This window comes from Hoplias malabaricus, chromosome X2 (assembly GCF_029633855.1).
Source record: "Hoplias malabaricus isolate fHopMal1 chromosome X2, fHopMal1.hap1, whole genome shotgun sequence".
Classification (NCBI taxonomy): domain Eukaryota; kingdom Metazoa; phylum Chordata; class Actinopteri; order Characiformes; family Erythrinidae; genus Hoplias; species Hoplias malabaricus.
Genome location: NC_089819.1, coordinates 27,371,113 through 27,394,346, shown reverse-complemented (window position 1 = coordinate 27,394,346; position 23,234 = coordinate 27,371,113). Strand labels below are relative to the sequence as shown.

The window sequence follows — 23,234 nt, the reverse complement described above, 5'->3', positions numbered from 1 at the left end:
GTTTCTGATAAAGTGGCCATTGAGTGTCAGTAGAAGGGGGGTGTTTCTGATAAAGTGGCCATTGTGTGTCAGTAGAGGGGGTGTGTTTCGGATAAATTGGCCATTGAGTGTCAGTAGAAGGGGGGTGTTTCTGATAAAGTGGCCATTGAGTGTCAGTAGAGGGGGGGTGTTTCTGATAAAGTGGCCATTGAGTGTCAGTAGAAGGGGGGTGTTTCTGATAAAGTGGCCATTGAGTGTCAGTAGAGGGGGGGTGTTTCTGATAAAGTGGCCATTGAGTGTCAGTAGAGGGGGGTGTTTCTGATAAAGTGGCCAGTGAGTGTCAGTAGAAGGAGGGTGTTTCTGATAAAGTGGCCAGTGAGTGTCAGTAGAGGGGGGTGTTTCTGATAAAGTGGTCAGTGAGTGTCAGTAGAGGGGCGTGTTTCTGATAAAGTCGCCATTGAGTGTCAGTAGAGGGGGGTGTTTCTGATAAAGTGGCCAGTGAGTGTCAGTAGAAGGAGGGTGTTTCTGATAAAGTGGCCAGTGAGTGTCAGTAGAAGGAGGGTGTTTCTGATAAAGTGGCCATTGAGTGTCAGTAGAGGGGGGTGTTTCTGATAAAGTGGCCATTGAGTGTCAGTAGAGGGGGGTGTTTCTGATAAAGTGGGCAGTGAGTGTCAGTAGAGAGGGGGGGTGTTTCTGATAAAGTGGCCAGTGAGTGTCAGTAGAGGGGGGGTGTTTCTGATAAAGTGGCCAGTGAGTGTCAGTAGAGGGGGGTGTTTCTGATAAAGTGGCCAGTGAGTGTCAGTAGAGGGGGGGTGTTTCTGATAAAGTGGCCATTGAGTGTCAGTAGAGGGGGGTGTTTCTGATAAAGTGGCCAGTGAGTGTCAGTAGAGGGGGGTGTTTCTGATAAAGTGGTCAGTGAGTGTCAGTAGAGGGGGGTGTTTCTGATAAAGTGGCCATTGAGTGTCAGTAGAGGGGGGTGTTTCTGATAAAGTGGCCAGTGAGTGTCAGTAGAGGGGGTTGTTTCTGATGAAGTGGCCAGTGAGTGTCAGTAGAGGGGGGTGTTTCTGATAAAGTGGCCAGTGAGTGTCAGTAGAAGGGGGGGTGTTTCTGATACAGTGGCCAGTGAGTGTCAGTAGAGGGGGGTGTTTCTGATAAAGTGGCCAGTGAGTGTCAGTAGAGGGGGGTGTTTCTGATAAAGTGGCCATTGAGTGTCAGTAGAAGGGGGGTGTTTCTGATAAAGTGGCCATTGTGTGTCAGTAGAGGGGGTGTGTTTCGGATAAAGTGGCCATTGAGTGTCAGTAGAGGGGGGTGTTTCTGATAAAGTGGCCATTGAGTGTCAGTAGAAGGGGGGTGTTTCTGATAAAGTGGCCATTGAGTGTCAGTAGAGGGGGGGTGTTTCTGATAAAGTGGCCATTGAGTGTCAGTAGAGGGGGGGTGTTTCTGATAAAGTGGCCATTGAGTGTCAGTAGAAGGAGGGTGTTTCTGATAAAGTGGCCAGTGAGTGTCAGTAGAGGGGGGTGTTTCTGATAAAGTGGTCAGTGAGTGTCAGTAGAGGGGCGTGTTTCTGATAAAGTCGCCATTGAGTGTCAGTAGAGGGGGGTGTTTCTGATAAAGTGGCCAGTGAGTGTCAGTAGAAGGAGGGTGTTTCTGATAAAGTGGCCAGTGAGTGTCTGTAGAGGGGGGGTGTTTCTGATAAAGTGGCCAGTGAGTGTCAGTAGAGGGGGGTGTTTCTGATAAAGTGGCCAGTGAGTGTCTGTAGAGGGGGGGTGTTTCTGATGAAGTGGCCAGTGAGTGTCAGTAAAGGGGGGTGTTTCTGATAAAGTGGCTAGTGAGTGTCAGTAGAGGGGGGTGTTTCTGATAACGTGGCCAGTGTGTGTCAGTAGAAGGGGGGTGTTTCTGATAAAGTGGCCATTGAGTGTCAGCAGAGGGGGGTGTTTCTGATAAAGTGGCCAGTGAGTGTCAGTAAAGGGGGGGGGTGTTTCTGATAAAGTGGCCAGTGTGTGTCAGTAAGGGGGGGGTGTTTCTGATAAAGTGGGCAGTGAGAGTCAGTAGAGAGGGGGGGTGTTTCTGATAAAGTGGCCAGTGAGTGTCAGTAGAGGGGGGGTGTTTCTGATAAAGTGGCCAGTGTGTGTAAGTAGAGGCGGGGTTGTTTCTGATAAAGTGGCCAGTGTGTGTAAGTAGAGGCGGGGTGTTTCTGATAACGTGGCCAGTGTGTGTCAGTAGAAGGGGGGTGTTTCTGATAAAGTGGGCAGTGAGAGTCAGTAGAGAGGGGGGGTGTTTCTGATAAAGTGGCCAGTGAGTGTCAGTAGAGGGGGGGTGTTTCTGATAAAGTGGCCAGTGAGTGTCAGTAGAGGGGGGTGTTTCTGATAAAGTGGCCAGTGAGTGTCAGTAGAGGGGGGTGTTTCTGATAAAGTGGCCATTGAGTGTCAGTAGAGGGGGGTGTTTCTGATAAAGTGGCCAGTGAGTGTCAGTAGAGGGGGGTGTTTCTGATGAAGTGGACAGTGAGTGTCAGTAGAGGGGGGTGTTTCTGATAAAGTGGCCAGTGAGTGTCAGTAGAAGGGGGGGTGTTTATGATACAGTGGCCAGTGAGTGTCAGTAGAGGGGGGTGTTTCTGATAAAGTGGCCAGTGAGTGTCAGTAGAGGGGTGGTGTTTCTGATAAAGTGGCCAGTGAGTGTCAGTAGAAGGGGGGTGTTTCTGATAAAGTGGCCAGTGAGTGTCAGTAGAGGGGGGTGTTTCTGATAAAGTGGCCAGTGAGTGTCAGTAGAGGGGGGTGTTTCTGATAAAGTGGCCAGTGAGTGTCAGTAGAGGGGGGTGTTTCTGATAAAGTGGCCAGTGAGTGTCAGTAGAAGGGGGGGTGTTTCTGATACAGTGGCCAGTGAGTGTCAGTAGAGGGGGGTGTTTCTGATAAAGTGGCCAGTGAGTGTCAGTAGAGGGGTGGTGTTTCTGATAAAGTGGGCAGTGAGTGTCAGTAGTGGGGGGGGGGGGGGGTTTCTGATAAAGTGGCCAGTGAGTGTCAGTAGAAGGGGGGTGTTTCTGATAAAGTGGCCAGTGAGTGTCAGTAGAGGGGGGTGTTTCTGATAAAGTGGCCAGTGAGTGTCAGTAGAGGGGGGGGTGTTTCTGATAAAGTGGCCAGTGAGTGTCAGTAGAGGGGGGGGTGTTTCTGATAAAGTGGCCAGTGAGTGTCAGTAGAGGGGGGGGTGTTTCTGATAAAGTGGCCAGTGAGTGTCAGTAGAAGGGGGGTGTTTCTGATAAAGTGGCCAGTGAGTGTCAGTAGAGGGGGGTGTTTCTGATAAAGTGTCCGGTGAGTGTCAGTAGAGGGGGGTGTTTCTGATAAAGTGTCCGGTGAGTGTCAGTAGAGGGGGGTGTTTCTGATAAAGTGGCCATTGAGTGTCAGTAGAAGGGGGGTGTTTCTGATAAAGTGGCCATTGAGTGTCAGTAGAGGGGGGTGTTTCTGATAAAGTGTCCGGTGAGAGTCAGTAGAGGGGGGTGTTTCTGATAAAGTGGCCGGTGAGTGTCAGTAGAAGGAGTGTGTTTCTGATAAAGTGGCCAGAGAGTGTCAGTAGAAGGGGGGTGTTTCTGATAAAGTGGCCATTGTGTGTCAGTAGAGGGGGGTGTTTCTGATAAAGTGGCCAGTGAGTGTCAGTAAAAGGAGGGTGTTTCTGATAAAGTGGCCATTGAGTGTCAGTAGAAGGGGGGTGTTTCTGATAAAGTGGCCATTGTGTGTCAGTAGAGGGGGTGTGTTTCGGATAAAGTGGCCATTGAGTGTCAGTAGAAGGGGGGTTTTTCTGATAAAGTGGCCATTGAGTGTCAGTAGAGGGGGGGTGTTTCTGATAAAGTGGCCATTGAGTGTCAGTAGAGGGGGGGTGTTTCTGATAAAGTGGCCATTGAGTGTCAGTAGAGGGGGGTGTTTCTGATAAAGTGGCCAGTGAGTGTCAGTAGAAGGAGGGTGTTTCTGATAAAGTGGCCAGTGAGTGTCAGTAGAGGGGGGTGTTTCTGATAAAGTGGTCAGTGAGTGTCAGTAGAGGGGCGTGTTTCTGATAAAGTCGCCATTGAGTGTCAGTAGAGGGGGGTGTTTCTGATAAAGTGGCCAGTGAGTGTCAGTAGAAGGAGGGTGTTTCTGATAAAGTGGCCAGTGAGTGTCAGTAGAAGGAGGGTGTTTCTGATAAAGTGGCCATTGAGTGTCAGTAGAGGGGGGTGTTTCTGATAAAGTGGCCATTGAGTGTCAGTAGAGGGGGGTGTTTCTGATAAAGTGGGCAGTGAGTGTCAGTAGAGAGGGGGGGTGTTTCTGATAAAGTGGCCAGTGAGTGTCAGTAGAGGGGGGGTGTTTCTGATAAAGTGGCCAGTGAGTGTCAGTAGAGGGGGGTGTTTCTGATAAAGTGGCCAGTGAGTGTCAGTAGAGGGGGGTGTTTCTGATAAAGTGGCCATTGAGTGTCAGTAGAGGGGGGTGTTTCTGATAAAGTGGCCAGTGAGTGTCAGTAGAGGGGGTTGTTTCTGATGAAGTGGCCAGTGAGTGTCAGTAGAGGGGGGTGTTTCTGATAAAGTGGCCAGTGAGTGTCAGTAGAAGGGGGGGTGTTTCTGATACAGTGGCCAGTGAGTGTCAGTAGAGGGGGGTGTTTCTGATAAAGTGGCCAGTGAGTGTCAGTAGAGGGGTGGTGTTTCTGATAAAGTGGCCAGTGAGTGTCAGTAGAAGGGGGGTGTTTCTGATAAAGTGGCCAGTGAGTGTCAGTAGAGGGGGGTGTTTCTGATAAAGTGTCCGGTGAGTGTCAGTAGAGGGGGGTGTTTCTGATAAAGTGGCCATTGAGTGTCAGTAGAAGGAGGGTGTTTCTGATAAAGTGGCCAGTGAGTGTCTGTAGAGGGGGGGTGTTTCTGATAAAGTGGCCAGTGAGTGTCAGTAGAGGGGGGTGTTTCTGATAAAGTGGCCATTGAGTGTCAGTAGAGGGGGATGTTTCTGATAAAGTGGCCAGTGAGTGTCAGTAGAAGGAGGGTGTTTCTGATAAAGTGGCCAGTGAGTGTCTGTAGAGGGGGGGTGTTTCTGATAAAGTGGCCAGTGAGTGTCTTTAGAGGGGGGGTGTTTCTGATAAAGTGGCCAGTGAGTGTCAGTAAAGGGGGGTGTTTCTGATAAAGTGGTCAGTGAGTGTCAGTAGAGGGGGGTGTTTCTGATAAAGTCGCCATTGAGTGTCAGTAGAGGGGGGTGTTTCTGATAAAGTGGCCAGTGAGTGTCAGTAGAAGGAGGGTGTTTCTGATAAAGTGGCCAGTGAGTGTCTGTAGAGGGGGGGTGTTTCTGATAAAGTGGCCAGTGAGTGTCAGTAGAGGGGGGTGTTTCTGATAAAGTGGCCAGTGAGTCTGATTAGAAGGGGGTGGGGGTGTTTCTGATAAAGTGGCCAGTGAGTGTCTGTAGAGGGGGTGGGTGTTTCTGATAAAGTGGCCAGTGAGTGTCAGTAGAGGGGGGGTGTTTCTGATAAAGTGGCCAGTGAGTCTCAATAGAGGGGGGGGGGGGGGTGTTTCTGATAAAGTGGCCAGTGAGTCTCAGTAGAAGGGGGTGGGGGTGTTTCTGACAAAGTGGCCAGTGAGTGTCTGTAGAGGGGGGGTGTTTCTGATAAAGTGGCCAGTGAGTGTCAGTAGAGGGGGGTGTTTCTGATAAAGTGGCCAGTGTGTCAGTAGAAGGGGGGTGTTTCTGATAAAGTGGCCAGTGAGTCTCAGTAGAAGGGGGTGGGGGTGTTTCTGATAAAGTGGCCAGTGAGTGTCAGTAGAGGGGGGTGTTTCTGATAAAGTGGCCAGTGAGTGTCAGTAGCAGGGGGGTGTTTCTGATAAAGTGGCCAGTGAGTGTCAGTAGAAGGGGGGTGTTTCTGATAAAGTGGCCAGTGAGTGTCAGTAGAGGGGGGTGTTTCTGATAAAGTGGCCAGTGAGTGTCAGTAGAGGGGGTGTTTCTGATAAAGTGTCCAGTGAGTGTCAGTAGGGCGGGGGGTGTTTCTGATGAAGTGGCCAGTGAGTCTCAGTAGAAGGGGGTGGGGGTGTTTCTGATAAAGTGGCCAGTGAGTGTCTGTAGAGGGGGGGGTGTTTCTGATAAAGTGGCCAGTGAGTGTCAGTAGACGGGGGTGTTTCTGATAAAGTGGCCAGTGAGTCTGAGTAGAAGGGGGTGGGGGTGTTTCTGATAAAGTGGCCAGTGAGTGTCAGTAGAAGGGGGGTGTTTCTGATAAAGTGGCCAGTGAGTGTCAGTAGAGGGGGGGTGTTTCTGATAAAGTGGCCAGTGAGTGTCAGTAGGGGGGGGGGTGTTTCTGATAAAGTGGGCAGTGAGTGTCAGTAGAAGGGGGGTGTTTCTAATAAAGTGGCCAGTGAGTGTCAGTAGAGGGGGGGTGTTTTTGATAAAGTGGCCAGTGAGTGTCAGTAGAGGGGGGGTGTTTCTGATAAAGTGGCCAGTGAGTCTGAGTAGAAGGGGGTGGGGGTGTTTCTGATAAAGTGGCCATTGAGTGTCTGTAGAGGGGGTGGGTGTTTCTGATAAAGTGGCCAGTGAGTGTCAGTAGAGGGGGGGTGTTTCTGATAAAGTGGCCAGTGAGTGTCAGTAGAGGGGGGGTGTTTTTGATAAAGTGGCCAGTGAGTGTCAGTAGAGGGGGGGTGTTTCTGATAAAGTGGCCAGTGAGTCTGAGTAGAAGGGGGTGGGGGTGTTTCTGATAAAGTGGCCAGTGAGTGTCAGTAGAAGGGGGGTGTTTCTGATAAAGTGGCCAGTGAGTCTGAGTAGAAGGGGATGGGGGTGTTTCTGATAAAGTGGCCAGTGAGTGTCAGTAGAGGGGGGTGTTTCTGATAAAGTGGCCAGTGAGTGTCAGTAGCAGGGGGGTGTTTCTGATAAAGTGGCCAGTGCGTGTCAGTAGAAGGAGGGTGTTTCTGATAAAGTGGCCAGTGTGTGTCAGCAGAGGTGGGGTGTTTCTGATAAAGTGGCCAGTGAGTGTCAATAGAAGGGGGGTGTTTCTGATAAAGTGGCCAGTGAGTGTCAGTAGAGGGGGTGTTTCTGATAAAGTGGCCAGTGAGTGTCAGTAGAGGGGGTGTTTCTGATAAAGTGGCCGGTGAGTGTCAGTAGGGGGGGGGGTGTTTCTGATAAAGTGGCCAGTGAGTGTCAGTAGAGGGGGGTGTTTCTGATAAAGTGGCCAGTGAGTGTCAGTAGAGGGGGTGTTTCTGATAAAGTGTCCAGTGAGTGTCAGTAGGGCGGGGGGTGTTTCTGATGAAGTGGCCAGTGAGTCTCAGTAGAAGGGGGTGGGGGTGTTTCTGATAAAGTGGCCAGTGAGTGTCTGTAGAGGGGGGGGTGTTTCTGATAAAGTGGCCAGTGAGTGTCAGTAGACGGGGGTGTTTCTGATAAAGTGGCCAGTGAGTCTGAGTAGAAGGGGGTGGGGGTGTTTCTGATAAAGTGGCCAGTGAGTGTCAGTAGAAGGGGGGTGTTTCTGATAAAGTGGCCAGTGAGTGTCAGTAGAGGGGGGGTGTTTCTGATAAAGTGGCCAGTGAGTGTCAGTAGGGGGGGGGGTGTTTCTGATAAAGTGGGCAGTGAGTGTCAGTAGAAGGGGGGTGTTTCTAATAAAGTGGCCAGTGAGTGTCAGTAGAGGGGGGGTGTTTTTGATAAAGTGGCCAGTGAGTGTCAGTAGAGGGGGGGTGTTTCTGATAAAGTGGCCAGTGAGTCTGAGTAGAAGGGGGTGGGGGTGTTTCTGATAAAGTGGCCATTGAGTGTCTGTAGAGGGGGTGGGTGTTTCTGATAAAGTGGCCAGTGAGTGTCAGTAGAGGGGGGGTGTTTCTGATAAAGTGGCCAGTGAGTGTCAGTAGAGGGGGGGTGTTTTTGATAAAGTGGCCAGTGAGTGTCAGTAGAGGGGGGGTGTTTCTGATAAAGTGGCCAGTGAGTCTGAGTAGAAGGGGGTGGGGGTGTTTCTGATAAAGTGGCCAGTGAGTGTCAGTAGAAGGGGGGTGTTTCTGATAAAGTGGCCAGTGAGTCTGAGTAGAAGGGGATGGGGGTGTTTCTGATAAAGTGGCCAGTGAGTGTCAGTAGAGGGGGGTGTTTCTGATAAAGTGGCCAGTGAGTGTCAGTAGCAGGGGGGTGTTTCTGATAAAGTGGCCAGTGCGTGTCAGTAGAAGGAGGGTGTTTCTGATAAAGTGGCCAGTGTGTGTCAGCAGAGGTAGGGTGTTTCTGATAAAGTGGCCAGTGAGTGTCAATAGAAGGGGGGTGTTTCTGATAAAGTGGCCAGTGAGTGTCAGTAGAGGGGGTGTTTCTGATAAAGTGGCCAGTGAGTGTCAGTAGAGTTGGGGGTGTTTCTGATAAAGTGGCCGGTGAGTGTCAGTAGAGGGGGGGGTGTTTCTGATAAAGTGTCCAGTGAGTGTCAGTAGGGGGGGGGGTGTTTCTGATAAAGTGGCCAGTGAGTGTCAGTAGAGTGGGGGGTGTTTCTGATAAAGTGGCCAGTGAGTGTCAGTAGAGGGGGGGGGGTGTTTCTGATAAAGTGGCCAGTGAGTGTCAGTAGGGGGGGGGGTGTTTCTGATAAAGTGGCCAGTGAGTGTCAGTACAGTGGGGGGTGTTTCTGATAAAGTGGCCGGTGAGTGTCAGTAGAGGGGGGGGTGTTTCTGATAAAGTGTCCGGTGAGTGTCAGTGGGGGGGGGGGTATTTCTGATAAAGTGGCCAGTGAGTGTCAGTAGAAGGGGGGTGTTTCTGATAAAGTGGCCAGTGAGTGTCAGTAGAGGGGGGGTGTTTCTGATAAAGTGGCCGGTGAGTGTCAGTAGGGGGGGGGTGTTTCTGATAAAGTGGCCAGTGAGTGTCAGTGGGGGGAGGGTGTTTCTGATAAAGTGGCCAGTGAGTGTCAGTAGAGGGGGGGTGTTTCAGATAAAGTGGTCAGTGTGTGTAAGTAGAGGTGGGGTGTTTCTGATAAAGTGGCCAGTGAGTGTCAGTAGAGGGGGGGTGTTTCTGATAAAGTGGCTAGTGAGTGTCAGTAGAAGGTGGGTGTTTCTGATAAAGTGGCCAGTGTGTGTAAGTAGAGGCGGGGTGCTTCTGATAAAGTGGCCAATGAGTGTCAGTAGAGGGGGGTGTTTCTGATAAAGTGGCCAATGAGTGTCAGTAGAGGGGTGTGTTTCTGATAAAGTGGCCAGTGAGTGTCTGTAGAGGGGGGGTGTTTCTGATAAAGTGGCCAGTGAGTGTCTGTAGAGGGGGGGTGTTTCTGATGAAGTGGCCAGTGAGTGTCAGTAAAGGGGGGTGTTTCTGATAAAGTGGTCAGTGAGTGTCAGTAGAGGGGGGTGTTTCTGATAAAGTCGCCATTGAGTGTCAGTAGAGGGGGGTGTTTCTGATAAAGTGGCCAGTGAGTGTCAGTAGAAGGGGGGGTGTTTCTGATAAAGTGGCCAGTGAGTGTCAGTAGAAGGGGGGTGTTTCTGATAAAGTGGCCAGTGAGTGTCAGTAGAGGGGGGTGTTTCTGATATAGTGGCCAGTGTGTGTAAGTAGAGGGGGGGTGTTTCAGATAAAGTGGCCAGTGAGTGTCAGTAGAGGGGGGGTGTTTCTGATAAAGTGGCCAGTGAGTGTCAGTAGAGGGGGGTGTTTCTGATAAAGTGGCCAGTGAGTGTCAGTAGAGGGGGGTGTTTCTGATAAAGTGGCCAGTGAGTCTGATTAGAAGGGGGTGGGGGTGTTTCTGATAAAGTGGCCAGTGAGTGTCTGTAGAGGGGGTGGGTGTTTCTGATAAAGTGGCCAGTGAGTGTCAGTAGAGGGGGGGTGTTTCTGATAAAGTGGCCAGTGAGTCTCAATAGAGGGGGGGGGGTGTTTCTGATAAAGTGGCCAGTGAGTCTCAGTAGAAGGGGGTGGGGGTGTTTCTGACAAAGTGGCCAGTGAGTGTCTGTAGAGGGGGGGTGTTTCTGATAAAGTGGCCAGTGAGTGTCAGTAGAGGGGGGTGTTTCTGATAAAGTGGCCAGTGTGTCAGTAGAAGGGGGGTGTTTCTGATAAAGTGGCCAGTGAGTGTCAGTAGAGGGGGGTGTTTCTGATAAAGTGGCCAGTGAGTGTCAGTAGAAGGGGGGTGTTTCTGATAAAGTGGCCGGTGAGTGTCAGTAGAGGGGGGGGTGTTTCTGATAAAGTGTCCGGTGAGTGTCAGTAGGGGGGGGGGGGGTATTTCTGATAAAGTGGCCAGTGAGTGTCAGTAGAAGGGGGGTGTTTCTGATAAAGTGGCCAGTGAGTGTCAGTAGAGGGGGGGGTGTTTCTGATAAAGTGGCCAGTGAGTGTCAGTAGAGGGGGGGTGTTCTGATAAAGTGGCCGGTGAGTGTCAGTAGGGGGGGGGGTGTTTCTGATAAAGTGGCCAGTGAGTGTCAGTAGGTGGGGGGGGGTGTTTCTGATAAAGTGGCCAGTGAGTCTGAGTAGAAGGGGGGTGTTTCTGATAAAGTGGCCAGTGAGTGTCAGTAGAGGGGGGGTGTTTCTGATAAAGTGGCCAGTGAGTGTCAGTAGAGGGGGGGGGGTGTTTCTGATAAAGTGGCCAGTGAGTGTCAGTAGAGTGGGGGGTGTTTCTGATAAAGTGGCCGGTGAGTGTCAGTAGAGGGGGGGGGTGTTTCTGATAAAGTGTCCGGTGAGTGTCAGTAGGGGGGGGGGGTATTTCTGATAAAGTGGCCAGTGATTGTCAGTAGAAGGGGGGTGTTTCTGATAAAGTGGCCAGTGAGTGTCAGTAGAGGGGGGGGTGTTTCTGATAAAGTGGCCAGTGAGTGTCAGTAGGGGGGGGGGGGGGTGTTTCTGATAAAGTGGCCAGTGAGTGTCAGTAGAGGGGGGGTGTTTCTGATAAAGTGGCCAGTGAGTGTCAGTAGAGGGGGGGTGTTTCTGATAAAGTGGCCAGTGAGTGTCAGTAGAGGGGGGTGTTTCTGATAAAGTGGCCAGTGAGTCTGATTAGAAGGGGGTGGGGGTGTTTCTGATAAAGTGGCCAGTGAGTGTCTGTAGAGGGGGTGGGTGTTTCTGATAAAGTGGCCAGTGAGTGTCAGTAGAGGGGGGGTGTTTCTGATAAAGTGGCCAGTGAGTCTCAATAGAGGGGGGGGGGGGTGTTTCTGATAAAGTGGCCAGTGAGTCTCAGTAGAAGGGGGTGGGGGTGTTTTTGACAAAGTGGCCAGTGAGTGTCTGTAGAGGGGGGGTGTTTCTGATAAAGTGGCCAGTGAGTGTCAGTAGAGGGGGGTGTTTCTGATAAAGTGGCCAGTGTGTCAGTAGAAGGGGGGTGTTTCTGATAAAGTGGCCAGTGAGTCTCAGTAGAAGGGGGTGGGGGTGTTTCTGATAAAGTGGCCAGTGAGTGTCAGTAGAGGGGGGTGTTTCTGATAAAGTGGCCAGTGAGTGTCAGTAGCAGGGGGGTGTTTCTGATAAAGTGGCCAGTGAGTGTCAGTAGAAGGGGGGTGTTTCTGATAAAGTGGCCAGTGAGTGTCAGTAGAGGGGGGTGTTTCTGATAAAGTGGCCAGTGAGTGTCAGTAGAGGGGGTGTTTCTGATAAAGTGGCCAGTGAGTGTCAGTAGAAGGGGGGTGTTTCTGATAAAGTGGCCAGTGAGTGTCAGTAGAGGGGGGGTGTTTCTGATAAAGTGGCCAGTGAGTGTCAGTAGAGGGGGGGTGTTTCTGATAAAGTGGCCAGTGAGTGTCAGTAGAAGGGGGGTGTTTCTGATAAAGTGGCCAGTGAGTGTCAGTAGAGGGGGGTGTTTCTGATAAAGTGGCCAGTGAGTGTCAGTAGAAGGGGGGTGTTTCTGATAAAGTGGCCGGTGAGTGTCAGTAGAGGGGGGGGTGTTTCTGATAAAGTGTCCGGTGAGTGTCAGTAGGGGGGGGGGGGTATTTCTGATAAAGTGGCCAGTGAGTGTCAGTAGAAGGGGGGTGTTTCTGATAAAGTGGCCAGTGAGTGTCAGTAGAGGGGGGGGTGTTTCTGATAAAGTGGCCAGTGAGTGTCAGTAGAGGGGGGGTGTTCTGATAAAGTGGCCGGTGAGTGTCAGTAGGGGGGGGGGTGTTTCTGATAAAGTGGCCAGTGAGTGTCAGTAGGTGGGGGGGGTGTTTCTGATAAAGTGGCCAGTGAGTGTCAGTAGAGGGGGGGTGTTTCTGATAAAGTGGCCAGTGAGTGTCAGTAGGGGGGGGTTTTTCTGATAAAGTGGCCAGTGAGTGTCAGTAGAAGGGGGGGTGTTTCTGATAAAGTGGCCAGTGAGTGTCAGTAGAAGGGGGGTGTTTCTGATAAAGTGGCCAGTGAGTGTCAGTAGAAGGGGGGTGTTTCTGATAAAGTGGCCAGTGAGTGTCAGTAGGGGGGGGGGGGTGTTTCTGATAAAGTGGCCAGTGAGTGTCAGTAGAGGGGGGGTGTTTCTGATAAAGTGGCCAGTGAGTGTCAGTAGGGGGGGGGGGTGTTTCTGATAAAGTGGCCAGTGAGTGTCAGTAGGGGTGGGTGTTTCTGATAAAGTGTCCGGTGAGTGTCAGTAGAAGGGGGGGTGTTTCTGATAAAGTGGCCAGTGAGTGTCAGTAGAGGGGGGGTGTTTCTGATAAAGTGGCCAGTGAGTGTCAGTAGAAGGGGGGGTGTTTCTGATAAAGTGGCCAGTGAGTGTCAGTAGGGGGGGGGTGTTTCTGATAAAGTGGCCAGTGAGTGTCAGTAGAAGGGGGGTGTTTCTGATAAAGTGGCCAGTGAGTGTCAGTAGAAGGGGGGTGTTTCTGATAAAGTGGCCAGTGAGTGTCAGTAGAGGGGGGTGTTTCTGATAAAGTGGCCAGTGAGTGTCAGTAGAAGGGGGGTGTTTCTGATAAAGTGGCCAGTGAGTGTCAGTAGAGGGGGGGGGGTGTTTCTGATAAAGTGTACAGTGAGTGTCATTAGAGGGGGGGTGTTTCTGATAAAGTGGCCAGTGAGTGTCATTAGAGGGGGGTGTTTCTGATAAAGTGTCCGGTGAGTGTAGTAGAGGGGGGGTGTTTCTGATAAAGTGGCCAGTGAGTGTCAGTAGAGGGGGGGTGTTTCTGATAAAGTGGCCAGTGAGTGTCAGTAGAAGGGGGGTGTTTCTGATAAAGTGGCCAGTGAGTGTCAGTAGAGGGGGGGGTGTTTCTGATAAAGTGGCCAGTGAGTGTCAGTAGAGGGGGGTGTTTCTGATAAAGTGGCCAGTGAGTGTCAGTAGCAGGGGGGTGTTTCTGATAAAGTGGCCAGTGAGTGTCAGTAGAAGGGGGGTGTTTCTGATAAAGTGGCCAATGAGTGTCAGTAGAGGGGGGTGTTTCTGATAAAGTGGCCAATGAGTGTCAGTAGAAGGGGGGGTGTTTCTGATAAAGTGGCCAGTGAGTGTCAGTAGGGGGGGGTGTTTCTGATAAAGTGGCCAGTGAGTGTCAGTAGAAGGGGGGTGTTTCTGATAAAGTGGCCAGTGAGTGTCAGTAGAAGGGGGGTGTTTCTGATAAAGTGGCCAGTGAGTGTCAGTAGAGGGGGGTGTTTCTGATAAAGTGGCCAGTGAGTGTCAGTAGAAGGGGGGTGTTTCTGATAAAGTGGCCAGTGAGTGTCAGTAGAGGGGGGGGGGTGTTTCTGATAAAGTGTACAGTGAGTGTCATTAGAGGGGGGTGTTTCTGATAAAGTGGCCAGTGAGTGTCATTAGAGGGGGGTGTTTCTGATAAAGTGTCCGGTGAGTGTAGTAGAGGGGGGGTGTTTCTGATAAAGTGGCCAGTGAGTGTCAGTAGAGGGGGGGTGTTTCTGATAAAGTGGCCAGTGAGTGTCAGTAGAAGGGGGGTGTTTCTGATAAAGTGGCCAGTGAGTGTCAGTAGAGGGGGGGGGTGTTTCTGATAAAGTGGCCAGTGAGTGTCAGTAGAGGGGGGTGTTTCTGATAAAGTGGCCAGTGAGTGTCAGTAGCAGGGGGGTGTTTCTGATAAAGTGGCCAGTGAGTGTCAGTAGAAGGGGGGTGTTTCTGATAAAGTGGCCAGTGAGTGTCAGTAGAGGGGGGGGGGTGTTTCTGATAAAGTGTACAGTGAGTGTCATTAGAGGGGGGGTGTTTCTGATAAAGTGGCCAGTGAGTGTCATTAGAGGGGGGTGTTTCTGATAAAGTGTCCGGTGAGTGTAGTAGAGGGGGGGTGTTTCTGATAAAGTGGCCAGTGAGTGTCAGTAGAGGGGGGGTGTTTCTGATAAAGTGGCCAGTGAGTGTCAGTAGAAGGGGGGTGTTTCTGATAAAGTGGCCAGTGAGTGTCAGTAGAGGGGGGGGTGTTTCTGATAAAGTGGCCAGTGAGTGTCAGTAGAGGGGGGGGGTGTTTCTGATAAAGTGGCCAGTGAGTGTCAGTAGAGGGGGGGTGTTTCTGATAAAGTGGCCAGTGAGTGTCAGTAGAGGGGGGGGGTGTTTCTGATAAAGTGGCCAGTGAGTGTCAGTAGAGGGGGGTGTTTCTGATAAAGTGGCCAGTGAGTGTCAGTAGCAGGGGGGTGTTTCTGATAAAGTGGCCAGTGAGTGTCAGTAGAAGGGGGGTGTTTCTGATAAAGTGGCCAGTGAGTGTCAGTAGAGGGGGGGGGGGGTGTTTCTGATAAAGTGTACAGTGAGTGTCATTAGAGGGGGGGTGTTTCTGATAAAGTGGCCAGTGAGTGTCATTAGAGGGGGGTGTTTCTGATAAAGTGTCCGGTGAGTGTAGTAGAGGGGGGGTGTTTCTGATAAAGTGGCCAGTGAGTGTCAGTAGAGGGGGGGTGTTTCTGATAAAGTGGCCAGTGAGTGTCAGTAGAAGGGGGGTGTTTCTGATAAAGTGGCCAGTGAGTGTCAGTAGAGGGGGGGGGTGTTTCTGATAAAGTGGCCAGTGAGTGTCAGTAGAGGGGGGTGTTTCTGATAAAGTGGCCAGTGAGTGTCAGTAGCAGGGGGGTGTTTCTGATAAAGTGGCCAGTGAGTGTCAGTAGAAGGGGGGTGTTTCTGATAAAGTGGCCAATGAGTGTCAGTAGAGGGGGGTGTTTCTGATAAAGTGGCCAATGAGTGTCAGTAGAGGGGGGTGTTTCTGATAAAGTGGCCAGTGAGTGTCTGTAGAGGGGGGGTGTTTCTGATAAAGTGGCCAGTGAGTGTCTGTAGAGGGGGGGTGTTTCTGATGAAGTGGCCAGTGAGTGTCAGTAAAGGGGGGTGTTTCTGATAAAGTGGCCAGTGAGTGTCTGTAGAGGGGGGGGGGGGGTGTTTCTGATAAAGTGGCCAGTGAGTGTCAGTAGAAGGGGGGTGTTTCTGATAAAGTGGTCAGTGAGTCTGAGTAGAAGGGGGGTGTTTCTGATAAAGTGGCCAGTGAGTGTCAGTAGAGGGGGGGTGTTTCTGATAAAGTGGCCAGTGAGTGTCAGTAGAGGGGGGGGGGTGTTTCTGATAAAGTGGCCAGTGAGTGTCAGTAGAGTGGGGGGTGTTTCTGATAAAGTGGCCGGTGAGTGTCAGTAGAGGGGGGGGGTGTTTCTGATAAAGTGTCCGGTGAGTGTCAGTAGGGGGGGGGGGGTATTTCTGATAAAGTGGCCAGTGATTGTCAGTAGAAGGGGGGTGTTTCTGATAAAGTGGCCAGTGAGTGTCAGTAGAGGGGGGGGTGTTTCTGATAAAGTGGCCAATGAGTGTCAGTAGAGGGGGGTGTTTCTGATAAAGTGGCCAGTGAGTGTCTGTAGAGGGGGGGTGTTTCTGATAAAGTGGCCAGTGAGTGTCTGTAGAGGGGGGGTGTTTCTGATGAAGTGGCCAGTGAGTGTCAGTAAAGGGGGGTGTTTCTGATAAAGTGGCCAGTGAGTGTCTGTAGAGGGGGGGGGTGTTTCTGATAAAGTGGCCAGTGAGTGTCAGTAGAAGGGGGGTGTTTCTGATAAAGTGGCCAGTGAGTGTCAGTAGAGGGGGGGTGTTTCTGATAAAGTGGCCAGTGAGTGTCAGTAGAGGGGGGGGGTGTTTCTGATAAAGTGGCCAGTGAGTGTCAGTAGAGTGGGGGGTGTTTCTGATAAAGTGGCCGGTGAGTGTCAGTAGAGGGGGGGGGGTGTTTCTGATAAAGTGTCCGGTGAGTGTCAGTAGGGGGGGGGGGGTATTTCTGATAAAGTGGCCAGTGATTGTCAGTAGAAGGGGGGTGTTTCTGATAAAGTGGCCAGTGAGTGTCAGTAGAGTGGGGGGTGTTTCTGATAAAGTGGCCGGTGAGTGTCAGCAGAGGGGGGGGTGTTTCTGATAAAGTGTCCGGTGAGTGTCAGTAGGGGGGGGGGTATTTCTGATAAAGTGGCCAGTGAGTGTCAGTAGAAGGGGGGTGTTTCTGATAAAGTGGCCAGTGAGTGTCAGTAGAGGGGGGGGTGTTTCTGATAAAGTGGCCAGTGAGTGTCAGTAGGGGGGGGGGTGTTTCTGATAAAGTGGCCAGTGAGTGTCAGTAGAGGGGGGGTGTTTCTGATAAAGTGGCCAGTGAGTGTCAGTAGGGGGGGGGTGTTTCTGATAAAGTGGCCAGTGAGTGTCAGTAGAAGGGGGGGTGTTTCTGATAAAGTGGCCAGTGAGTGTCAGTAGAAGGGGGGTGTTTCTGATAAAGTGGCCAGTGAGTGTCAGTAGAAGGGGGGTGTTTCTGATAAAGTGGCCAGTGAGTGTCAGTAGGGGGGGGGGTGTTTCTGATAAAGTGGCCAGTGAGTGTCAGTAGAGGGGGGGGGTGTTTCTGATAAAGTGGCCGGTGAGTGTCAGTAGAAGGGGGGTGTTTCTGATAAAGTGGCCAGTGAGTGTCAGTAGAGGGGGGGTGTTTCTGATAAAGTGGCCGTTGAGTGTCAGTAGAAGGGGGGTGTTTCTGATAAAGTGGCCAGTGAGTGTCAGTAGAGGGGGGGTGTTCTGATAAAGTGGCCGGTGAGTGTCAGTAGGGGGGGGGGGTGTTTCTGATAAAGTGGCCAGTGAGTGTCAGTAGGGGGGGGGGGGTGTTTCTGATAAAGTGGCCAGTGAGTGTCAGTAGAAGGGGGGTGTTTCTGATAAAGTGGCCAGTGAGTGTCAGTAGAGGGGGGGGTGTTTCTGATAAAGTGGCCAGTGAGTGTCAGTAGGGGGGGGGGGTGTTTCTGATAAAGTGGCCAGTGAGTGTCAGTAGAGGGGGGGTGTTTCTGATAAAGTGGCCAGTGAGTGTCAGTAGGGGGGGGGTGTTTCTGATAAAGTGGCCAGTGAGTGTCAGTAGAAGGGGGGGTGTTTCTGATAAAGTGGCCAGTGAGTGTCAGTAGAAGGGGGGTGTTTCTGATAAAGTGGCCAGTGAGTGTCAGTAGAAGGGGGGTGTTTCTGATAAAGTGGCCAGTGAGTGTCAGTAGGGGGGGGGGTGTTTCTGATAAAGTGGCCAGTGAGTGTCAGTAGAGGGGGGGGGTGTTTCTGATAAAGTGGCCGGTGAGTGTCAGTAGAAGGGGGGTGTTTCTGATAAAGTGGCCAGTGAGTGTCAGTAGAGGGGGGGTGTTTCTGATAAAGTGGCCGTTGAGTGTCAGTAGAAGGGGGGTGTTTCTGATAAAGTGGCCAGTGAGTGTCAGTAGAGGGGGGGTGTTCTGATAAAGTGGCCGGTGAGTGTCAGTAGGGGGGGGGGTGTTTCTGATAAAGTGGCCAGTGAGTGTCAGTAGGTGGGGGGGGTGTTTCTGATAAAGTGCCCAGTGAGTGTCAGTAGAGGGGGGGTGTTTCTGATAAAGTGGCCAGTGAGTGTCAGTAGGGGGGGGGGGGGGGTGTTTCTGATAAAGTGGCCAGTGAGTGTCAGTAGAAGGGGGGGTGTTTCTGATAAAGTGGCCAGTGAGTGTCAGTAGAAGGGGGGTGTTTCTGATAAAGTGGCCAGTGAGTGTCAGTAGAAGGGGGGTGTTTCTGATAAAGTGGCCAGTGAGTGTCAGTAGGGGGGGGGGTGTTTCTGATAAAGTGGCCAGTGAGTGTCAGTAGAGGGGGGGTGTTTCTGATAAAGTGGCCAGTGAGTGTCAGTAGGGGGGGGGTGTTTCTGATGAAGTGGCCAGTGAGTGTCAGTAGGGGTGGGTGTTTCTGATAAAGTGTCCGGTGAGTGTCAGTAGAAGGGGGGGTGTTTCTGATAAAGTGGCCAGTGAGTGTCAGTAGAGGGGGGGTGTTTCTGATAAAGTGGCCAGTGAGTGTCAGTAGAAGGGGGGGTGTTTCTGATAAAGTGGCCAGTGAGTGTCAGTAGGGGGGGGTGTTTCTGATAAAGTGGCCAGTGAGTGTCAGTAGAAGGGGGGTGTTTCTGATAAAGTGGCCAGTGAGTGTCAGTAGAAGGGGGGTGTTTCTGATAAAGTGGCCAGTGAGTGTCAGTAGAGGGGGGTGTTTCTGATAAAGTGGCCAGTGAGTGTCAGTAGAAGGGGGGTGTTTCTGATAAAGTGGCCAGTGAGTGTCAGTAGAGGGGGGGGGGTGTTTCTGATAAAGTGTACAGTGAGTGTCATTAGAGGGGGGGTGTTTCTGATAAAGTGGCCAGTGAGTGTCATTAGAGGGGGGTGTTTCTGATAAAGTGTCCGGTGAGTGTAGTAGAGGGGGGGTGTTTCTGATAAAGTGGCCAGTGAGTGTCAGTAGAGGGGGGGTGTTTCTGATAAAGTGGCCAGTGAGTGTCAGTAGAAGGGGGGTGTTTCTGATAAAGTGGTCAGTGAGTGTCAGTAGGGGGGGGGGGTGTTTCTGATAAAGTGGCCAGTGAGTGTCAGTAGGGGGGGGGGTGTTTCTGATAAAGTGGCCAGTGAGTGTCAGTAGAGGGGGGGTGTTTCTGATAAAGTGGCCAGTGAGTGTCAGTAGAGGGGGGGGCCAGTGATCATTGGATAAAGAACTTTCTCCACTGAAGGATGAGTAGCTGGGATCTGAGTGGGTGGAGTCAGGTGAATAGATCAAAGGAACACACTTTACGTGACTTTAAAACAATCAAAGCATCTCTTTGGTTTGTCAGAAGCTGCTGGGAATGAGTTTGCTTTTTCAGCATGACTGAAATTAAATGTCTGAATGGACTTGTCCTCACCTCTGAAGCGGCTGCAGCCTGGCGTTTAATGCATGTGGAGTTTAGTATTTGATCTTACAGCATGGACAAAGAAGACAGAAAAAAAGACAAAATGGGAAAAGACGAAGGGGTACACTGCAAACAAACACGTCGTGGCATATTAAACTTTCCTGAATTGGGTCAGAACCAAGTTTCTGAATCTCCGGCATCTGTCAAGAAATAAGAGTCCCCCCTGCAATTCCTTCACACACCACTAGGGGCACCAACAGTAGGAATACCTCTGAAATAATAACTAATTAATAATAAGATAATAATAATAATGTAAACACCTCTGATGTTATTGTGGAGGCACTAATTTGTACTAAATCAGTACTAATTTAAATTATATTAAGTTACTCTTAACGTTTATGGTGTGAACTAGTCACGTTACTTTCACCGCACTCACGTTCTAATTCAGTTTATAAACAAACAGCACACACAGTAAGTAAAGGTGTGTGTGTAGGTTATAAAGCATGCTCTAAAATTAATTTGTACAGTGCCTTATTGGAATCAAACGGGAGGGGTGGTTTCTTACCCTCCTCCAAAAGTTACATAGTGCACTTTCTGCAGCGCTGAGCCTGGAGGAGCGGTGAAAGAGACCGTTCTCCCTGTTATTGCTCAGTTGATGCTGTAATTTTAAGGTAAAAATAATGTTCATTTAATTTAAATTACATACTCTGAACACATTACGAATCAAGTAAAACGAGCGGGAAAATATCAATAATGAAGTTAATGCAAGAAGATTTGCTCCTTGTAGATGCCCCAGCCATCCGTAAGTGGGAGTCCAGTAGAGTCATTGTCTCCCTCCCACAGAGTGATGCTACCCAGCGTGGGCCAATAGAGACTCAGTGGGCTTTTAGTAATCTCCTCCAAGCGTGTTGAGCTCCAGTGTGAACAACAGTTTAGAGCCCGCAGTTTGGAGGCAGGTAATGCACCATCTACAGTGCTCCATCGTCCCTGAGTTAACCAGTTTATGCTCCACAGGGAGGGTCCCCCACACAGGGATGGCCATATTTGACATAGGGTTTAATACAGAATGTGACACATCCAGGCCACTAGGTGTCAGTGTGACTAGTGCCCACCTGCCGAGACATGGTTGACTGCAGTGTACTTCTCGCTGAATGTTTTCAGACCGGACATTTAACCCTTTGTAATAACTGTTAATCCGAACGGAGCTAACCCTGTGAATGATTGACTTGTGCATCTTGGCAACGCTTTGTTTGGCTCCGCCCCCATAACTTGACGGCTGTATCTGTCTCCGCAGGGGGACGGCATACACCAAATCCGCGAGGCCCTGAAGATCTTAGCCGAGAGGGTTTTAATCCTCGAGACTATGATCGGTATCCACGGTGAGTAAGAAATCAGAGGCAGGGTCGGCTCCTAAAGGGCAAGGGGTCAGATTATAGGCCCGCCGTCTCTTTTAAGGGGGGGCCCGCAGGGGATCAAACACTCAGGGACGGACCCCCAGCCCCAGAAACCTGACGCAGGACCCTCCTGTGCTTGTCCCTGCTCTTGGTGTTTGGTAGGACCTTAGTTTGAAGATGTTCCGAGACTTGCAGGCTGACCTGGAGCTGCTCGCTCGCAGAGTTCAGCTGCTGGAGGCAATCATCTGGCCAGGTAACACTGCCCTCTGCTGGACAAACTATCAACTAACCGAAGCAGAAGTGGAGGCAGATGACACTGCAGTTTTAAAATGTATTTGCATATTAAGAGTGGATCAAACACAGCAGTGGCCACTGGAGATTTTAAACCCTGTCTTCACTGACACTCCTACCCCCCACATAAACACTCCCACACATCGACACGCCCCTCGTCCCCTTGCCTCTGAGACCTCGATTAAAACCTGGACAAGGTTCGAGTGCCGAGTCTACGCTGTGTCCTGCGCACCCTGCGTAACTGTGAGTGTTTACACTACTCCAGGACTATGAGATAGCACCACTACACTGATAAAGCTGGATCACGGATATCTCCACCCTGTGTAGTGCACAATGTAGGTCTGAAAACACGGTCTTGTACTGTATTTACGATTATAAATCCATTTATATTAGAATTTAAGCTTTACGTGTCTCATACAATTTGACGCACATCTAGCTCCATAGTTCTGATCCGGTTTCTCTCTGGACACACCTTTAATGTGAACGCAGTCACAAACATCAGAACAATCTGCTCAGGAAAATGAAGCACCGCATGACTCGCTTTCCCAACGTTCTTACGAACATTTTGAGCAATTAAATATTTGTACGAGAAAAGGTAGAATCAAACGTACATTTTTACGGCTTTTGTATAAAAGCTTTTCACGACAGCTCCATAGACCCCCCACTCGATTTCGGACTCTCTCTCACCAGCGCCCTCTAGTGTTTGATCCACTCCAAAATGTCGAGTTTATTTCGCAGCTGACTTTAACAGATTCTTTTGTAGAAATGTTTGGTCAGATTTTCCTTTTAACCCAAAGAGAACAAAGTTGTCAGGGATATGCAAATAAGCCATGTGATAGTGTAATATGATTGGCTGATTCAATTTCGATGTATTCTATGGACAGTGTACCAAAAGTTTGTAGACGCCTTTTATATTGAGTTTTCCCGTCGTGGACACGACACTTCACGACACGTTAATCTGCGGAGAAAAGGATTGACTGGTTGAATGCTCGGAAGCAGCTGCACATGCTCAATTCCAAGTGTCAGTAAGAGGGGTGTAACACCCCCCCCCCCCCCACCCCCGTCCTTACCCCACGTCCCTGGATTAATGGAGCTCTATCCTGTATCTTTGGGACAAGTTGGAGTGGTGTTTGTGATCCACAACCAATCATCAGCACCAGCGTCTGACCTCACTGATGTTCTGAAAGCTGCCATCAAGTCCTCACAGCAATGTTCCAGTAAAAGAAAAGTTACTGCAGCGAAGGGGAACAAACTCCTGATTAATGATCTTCACGGCGAGGCGTCCACAAACTTTTGGACATGTCATGTGTTTGAGTTTGCTTTCATGTAGTAGCTCTCTCTCTCTCTCTTTCCCTCCCTCTCTGTTCTCCGTTTTGCATTTCTTTCCCTGTTTTTATTCACTCGGGTCTCTTGATCTATCCCTTTATCCCTATTCTCCTTCTCCCTCCTTCTCTCTATTCTCCCTGTCCTTTTCCATCTTCTACCTCTCGATTTCTTTCTGTTCTCTGTCCTGCACTTTGTTCTCTTTTCATTTCTGTTCTCTCTCCTCACTTATTGTTTCCATTCTCCCTCCTACCTCTGCTCTCTCTCTCTCTCTCGTCTTCCATTCTCCTCCTGCTCGTCTCTCTCTCTCTCTCTCTCTCTCAGAGCCTGATCTGGGGTCAGGAGACGGTCCGTTCGGAACCGCAACGACAGAGTTCTACAGGAACAAACGAGCCGGAACCGCACCACTCCGGATCAAGCCTCCATCGCTCACGGCTGAGAAGGACGTCCAGGGGAAGTAGAGCGGAAGGAAACAGGAAATTCAGTTCTGGGAAGTTCAGACTGACAAAAAACTCCTCACTCCTACACGACGTGTGCAGACGTCTGGGCTCCGTCGGTCAACCTCCACCTTTCTGTTGATTTTCTGAATGAAAATAAGGAACACATCCTCCAGAGTGGACACAGGGGGGCGCTATTTCTCACACACATTTAGCATCTCCTCCACGAGCAGCTCACACACTCACATTTAGCAGCTCCACTACAGGGGGGTGCTATTTCTCACTTATTTACTTTTAACACTCCACTCACAAGAGACGCCATTTCTCACACACACCCCTTTAGCAACTTCACCAGGAGGGGCGCTATTTCTCAAAAAAAATCATCTAGTATCTCCACCACAAGGTGTCCTACTCCTCACAGACTCACTTTAAGAACTGCACCACTAGGGGCGCTAATTCTCACACACTGACATTTCTCTTGCTTTCAAATAGAAAATCAGCCATAAGAACTTGACCAGGGCGTCCACACTTGTACATGACTGTGTCCTATAGCTCCGCCCATATCCCCCATAATGCTTAGCTTTAATGGAGAAACCTCAGGGAAGATCCTCTGGTGCTGCAGACATTCTCCTTCTCTACTGGACCTGCCCCCTCAAGATCTATCTGCACAGAGAGAAATAACTACACTTCACAATCTAAGATTCTCTTACAGACCGTGACCTTCGATACATGTATAAACACTAATGGAGCTTTTCCACCGCATGGTCCCTACTCTACTACACTCTCGTCTGTTCTCCTCCTCCACCAGGTGAATCAGGTCCTGGTTCTGGAAGCGGGTTCTTGTTTAGTGGCTGTTCTCTCGTGGTTCAGAGCGAGTCGAGTAGGGACTAAACCGTGGCGTGTAAACCTTGCAGAGCGCTGATTGTCCAGAGAGAGTCGTCACTCTACGCCACGCAACGCAGACGACCAGCACCAACTCTCCATCTGTAAAATCTCCAG

The 23,234-nt window shown here is 50.5% G+C and overlaps 1 protein-coding gene across 1 annotated transcript in view; it reads left to right on the top strand.

The window, feature by feature from the left end:
• Nucleotides 1-23,234, top strand: part of emid1 (EMI domain containing 1) — a 164,274-nt gene extending 141,040 nt beyond the window's left edge. Inside the window, exons 15-16 of the mRNA XM_066654607.1 lie at nucleotides 20,085-20,169; nucleotides 22,123-23,234. Of these exons, the coding sequence (XP_066510704.1) occupies nucleotides 20,085-20,169; nucleotides 22,123-22,259 (222 nt within the window). The 3' untranslated portion in view covers nucleotides 22,260-23,234. The remainder of the gene's footprint in view (nucleotides 1-20,084; nucleotides 20,170-22,122) is intronic.